This window comes from Primulina huaijiensis, chromosome 16 (genome assembly GCF_012295235.1).
Source record: "Primulina huaijiensis isolate GDHJ02 chromosome 16, ASM1229523v2, whole genome shotgun sequence".
In the NCBI taxonomy this organism is placed as follows: Eukaryota; Viridiplantae; Streptophyta; class Magnoliopsida; order Lamiales; family Gesneriaceae; genus Primulina; species Primulina huaijiensis.
The window spans coordinates 12,365,686-12,370,853 of NC_133321.1; the positions used below are offsets into that span (position 1 = coordinate 12,365,686).

General features: G+C 38.8%; 1 protein-coding gene across 3 annotated transcripts; it reads left to right on the forward strand.

Moving 5' to 3' along the window:
• The first annotated feature begins 251 nt into the window (after positions 1-251).
• Positions 252-4,777, forward strand: LOC140961572 (heat shock 70 kDa protein 14-like). 3 transcript variants are annotated; one of them, XM_073420190.1, is made up of 7 exons: positions 252-388; positions 847-2,084; positions 2,773-3,000; positions 3,077-3,172; positions 3,443-3,634; positions 3,721-3,816; positions 3,907-4,777. In XM_073420190.1, exons 2-7 carry the CDS (start codon positions 915-917, stop codon positions 4,606-4,608), a joined length of 2,484 nt encoding a protein of 827 aa, XP_073276291.1. In that variant the 5' UTR covers positions 252-388; positions 847-914; the 3' UTR covers positions 4,609-4,777. The 3 variants fall into 3 exon arrangements, with proteins under 3 accessions (XP_073276291.1, XP_073276290.1, XP_073276289.1); XM_073420189.1 differs by having other exon boundaries at positions 274-463; XM_073420188.1 differs by having other exon boundaries at positions 274-437.
• Positions 4,778-5,168: the final 391 nt, after the last annotated feature.

The window sequence follows — 5,168 nt, forward strand, 5'->3', positions numbered from 1 at the left end:
CATCATATTAAAGAGAAATTGGCCTTCAGTCCCCATCCGTCGATTTTTTTTTGTGTTCATTCTCTGGGTACTTTTTTAATACCACATTTCCACATGAAGTGTACCATATTTTGTATGACATAGTACCACAATTTTGTGGGTAGAGAGTGAACCCAAAAAAATATTTTGATTGGGGATTTTTCTCCAACTTGCCCTTGTATCAACTCACCAAATAAAATAAAATATATAATAACATAGAAAAATAGATAAACCGTTGAGCTCTTCTTTAAGTTGACCCGATTTTTTCCCGTCTTTCTTTCGTCTTCAAAGTAAATACTTGAATTAGTTTTTATGTTCTGTATGATTGCATATTCATATTTGAAACAGGGAGTTATGAATTTCGTTGCTTGTAAGTCTTCTTCACGATTGAAATATTTGTCGGAAGAATCATTACTGAGGTGCTTGTCGTTTGGAATCTCAAACCGTAATTTGAGTTCCATGGAGAGTTTTGTTGGACGTACTGAATTCTAGTTCTGTTTTTACGTATTTGAGAGAACAGAAGCTTCGTTGATGATCGATTGCTGTTCTTACTTCATTTGATTGGATTCTCTTTCTGGATTTTAGTATTTCGTTGACTTCATGTTGTTTACAAAATATTTCTTGATAAATTAATGTGATGTTACTGTGTTTGAGTTTTTGGTAGATATAATGAAGCTTGTGAGGATGCTGCAGAATCAAATTTGTCCCAAGAACTTTCACTGTTTCATTGTTTTGAAAATGTTTTCTGCTGTTGATTCATACATGCTGGAGAAATAGAGCATAATTTGTATTGATATAATTGTGACATTTGAATTTTTTATGCTGCAGGCTGTTAACTAGTTTGTAGTTGAGTGGCTTAATTTGTGCTACTTGGAAGTCGGAAGCTTTTAGGAAACATGAGTGTAGTGGGTTTCGACTTGGGGAATGAGAACTGTGTGGTTGCCTTTGCAAGGCAGAGTGATATAGAAGTCGTTCTTAATGATGAGTCCACATGTGAAACTCCGTCTATTGTATCCTTTGGTGATAAGCAGCGGTTCATTGGGACAGCAGGGGCTGCAGCAAGTTTGTCAAATCCCAAAAACACAATATCTCAAATAAAAAGATTAGTGGGTCGCCGATTTTCAGATCCCGAGTTGCAGCGCGATCTGAAATCATTACCCTTTTTAGTCATCGACGGGCCTGATGGCTACCCTTTAATTCAAGCGCGGTATTTGGGAGGAACAAGAACCTTTACTCCTACTCAGGTTTTGGGAATGCTGCTTTCCCATTTGAAGAGCATTGCTAAAAAAAATTTGAATGCAGAAATTGTAGATTGTTGCATTGGAATACCTGTTTATTTTACTGACCTTCAAAGAAGAGCTGTTATGGATGCAGCAACCATTGCAGGTTTACATCCTCTTCGTCTGTTTCATGAGACCACCGCCGCTGCTTTACTTTATGGGATTTATAAGACTGATTTAACGGAACTGGAACGATTGAACATTGTTTTTGTTGATGTTGGGCATGCAAGTATGCAAGTATGCGTTGCTGCCTTCAAGAAAGATCAGCTTAAGATACTGGCGCATTCTTTTGATAGATCTCTTGGTGGACGGGATTTTGACGAGGTTCTGTTCCAGCATTTTGCTGCTAAATTTGAGGATAAGTATAAAATCAATGTCTTCGAGAGTGAAAAGGCTTGCTTAAGGCTTCGTGCTGCATGTGAAGAGTTAAAGAAGGTCCTGAGTGCTAATCCTGTGGTATCTCTTAACATTGAGGGCTTGATGGATGGGAAGGATGTCAAATGTTTCATTAAGAGAGAGGAGTTTGAGCAAATTAGCATTCCGATTTTGGAGCGTGTGAAATTGCCCTTGAAGAAGGCTCTTGCAGAAGCTGAATTAGCTATTGAGGACATTCATTCCATTGAAGTTTTTGGATCATGCGCTCGAGTTCCCGCTATTATTAAGATCTTAACCGAATTTTTCGGGAAGGAGCCCCAGTGTACAATGAATGCTAGCGAATGTGTTGCAAAAGGATGTGCCCTACAGGGTGCTATGCTTAGTCCCAGATTCAATGTTAAGGAGTTTCAGGTATTGTTTCCTGTCATGGAGCCATATGTGTATATGTTTTCTAATGATATACATGCACTCTGTAATTTGTATTGTCATCCTCGGATGTATCTGCATACCTTCATAAGGCATACAAGTTGTTTTTACTTGGTCCTTCAAAAGTGCACGAGTCTTATTTTTTTAGTCACAAAACAAGATAAACCTGAGGTTGCGCAATAATCCAAGATTTTAAATTCGTTGACTTGTTTCGATGGATTAGACCGACTCTATATCAAGTCGAGTATTTTCAATGGTAGGATCACTTTAAAGTACAATTCTTTTGTTCCCTGTAAGTGATTCTTGGGCATTTCAGGATGTTTACTTCGTTTCTTGCAGTTTTTCACATGCTTTTGGAGTTTTTTGAACTTTATATTCGGGACAACCACTGATTTACTTGTATCAATACTACTAGAATTATATCAACTATTATAGAAAACAAATTGGAAAAATTAATAAATTACTGTATCAATGATAGATTAATTAGACTTATTTCGACTATTTCAGTTTCTATTATAACAACAAAGCATGCATTTTAGCTCTAAAGATTCAAATTACTAGATTAAATAATAGAATAAAAGATGAATGTGTAGATAGTTTTCCATTAATGCAATCAATGATATGCGCGGAATTTACACGGCATGACTTGACATTGTTGATTTCTTTCTTGCAGGTTAATGAGAGTTTTCCTTTCGGCATTGCCTTGGCATGGGAGAGTTATGCTTCAGATACTGAAAATGGAGTAGTGGATAATCGGCAGAGCACAATTATTTACCCAAGGGGTAATCCTATACCGAGTGTGAAGGCTTTGACCTTTTACAGATCTGGCACGTTCACCTTGAATGTGCAGTACGCTGATGTTAGTGAATTGCCGGGTCCAGCGAAGATCAGCACCTACACGGTAATATTTTTTTGTACATTTACATTTGATTCATATTCTTTGCCATAACTTGACATTACCTTGTGTTTGTGTGCAGATTGGACCCTTTCAGTCGACTACGGCTGAAAGGGAAAAAGTGAAGGTCAAAGTGCGTCTAAATATTCATGGTATCATATCTGTTGAATCAGCAAGGGTAAGCTCTAAGGATAAAGCTTTTCCATTTTATTATAAAGCATGTGATTTGTTTATTACTAGAGCTCTTATTGACATCCTAAAATGTTGGGCTATTCGTGTCGACTTTAAAATTAAATATTTTGTTTCAATACAATGGTTCTGTTGTTGATTGTTATCATGTGAGAATGCCTGAGCATGGAAGAGGTATGGTGTTTTGGGAATGGTTAGAAAGGCCGAATCTACCAACTTGTGTATGATAGAAGTAGCTGACTTATTATTTTTGCATTAGGTAGTGGCTCCAGAGGAAACAGGCCAAACGGCGAGGATAACGAGTGTGCATATGGCTGAAGTTGTACATGGAGGACTGGCGGCTATTGATTTGCAGAAGGCTGTGGAGAAGGAATTTGAGATGGCTATACAGGATCGTGTAATGGAAGAAACTAAAGATAGAACTAACGTGGTCGAGTCTGATGTTCATAAGGTACATATGATTGCATTCGTCTTGCCAATTGACGTTGGATGATGATGAACTTAGATCCACTCATTTTTATTCTTGTTAAAGCACAGCCTGCTATGACTCCCTTGGACAAGACTTTGGATCATGTTGACATTATCCCATCACCACTAGATTCGGACCCTCAGGCATCTCCTCCGACGATCCAGGTAAATCCTATACCTTCTAAGATCTGTTACAGCCTTACAGGCAACCCCTTCATGATATTCTGCTCTAAATTTTCACATTATTGCTTGTAGGGCCTATCGCCTCGAGCCACATTCTCCATTATTGAGGACTCGGATACAGCAGAACCGGATTTAAGCTTTATGGATATTCCGATTTCCCACAAGACTCCCTTGGAGATAACTTTTCCTTCAAAGGCTGATGTCGCTTCTGCCAAATCCATACTACGGCTCTTCCTTGATTTGCGTCTCCTCAACCTCGGGGAATCACAAAGAGCAGCAATGTTATCCGCTTTATCCGTGCTTCAGGCATCCCCTGGGTTTTCCCAATCTCCAGCAGGTCTTGTTTTGGAAACTCTCCCAGCTGTCCTATCCGATTCTCAAGCTGCTACAGCCTCTTGCCTTGAGCTTTCTGCTAAACTGAACAAGTTTAGATCCGAAAGAGGTAGAAGAGACGACCTTCTCACCAACAAAACTGCCCTCTCAGCTGAACTATCACAATTAAGCACAGACTATCATGCAGAGGAGGAGCAAGTTAAAAAATTAAAGGCTGAAATCATCCAGCGTGAGGAAACAATGGTAAATATGCTCAAGAAAGGAGAAAGCTTGCAAGCTACTATTGCTCAAGTTGGCCGTGAAGCACGTCATCTTGGGGAACAACTGGCCAGCCAGAAGGACAGTTACCAAACATGGATGGACACACTGCAGGTTGTGGAACATGCTCAATTGGATTGCCATACTCGTTGGGAAGAACTACGCCAAGTAACTCTTGAGTAGTTATGAACGAAACTACGGATCTCCTTTTGTTTCTTTTTCAGAACTCTTGGATGGAGAGTTGTCATATTTATGTTGTATCTTGCATGTGGGAAACAACTAGCAATTTTTGGTGTTCGGATTGATCTCCTTCCAACAAATGGCCATAGTCATCAATTATGCAACCATTTATTTTTACTTACAATGCAACCATTAATCTACAAATATTACCACATTATTTTCATACAGGTATCGTCACATCGAGGTTAATAAGACACCATGAACTACAACTTCTGTCTTCTTCAAATACTAAACCTTCAACATTATCGGCCAAGCAACAATTGCGAAGTGGCTTACCAGCCTACTTTGCGCAAAAATTCGATTTCTACTTTCGAATTTTGAATTCCCCCTGTAAAAAAACTCTTAACACGTTTCATGAGCCAACCTCCGTCTACAACCATTTTCTCATGAAACAAGGACGTTCAACACATCTATAACACATAAATACGATATCAAATTGAAGATATGAAAACATCATGTGCTATCTGACACGATCCTCACGCGACATCGTTTGGAAAAACGTA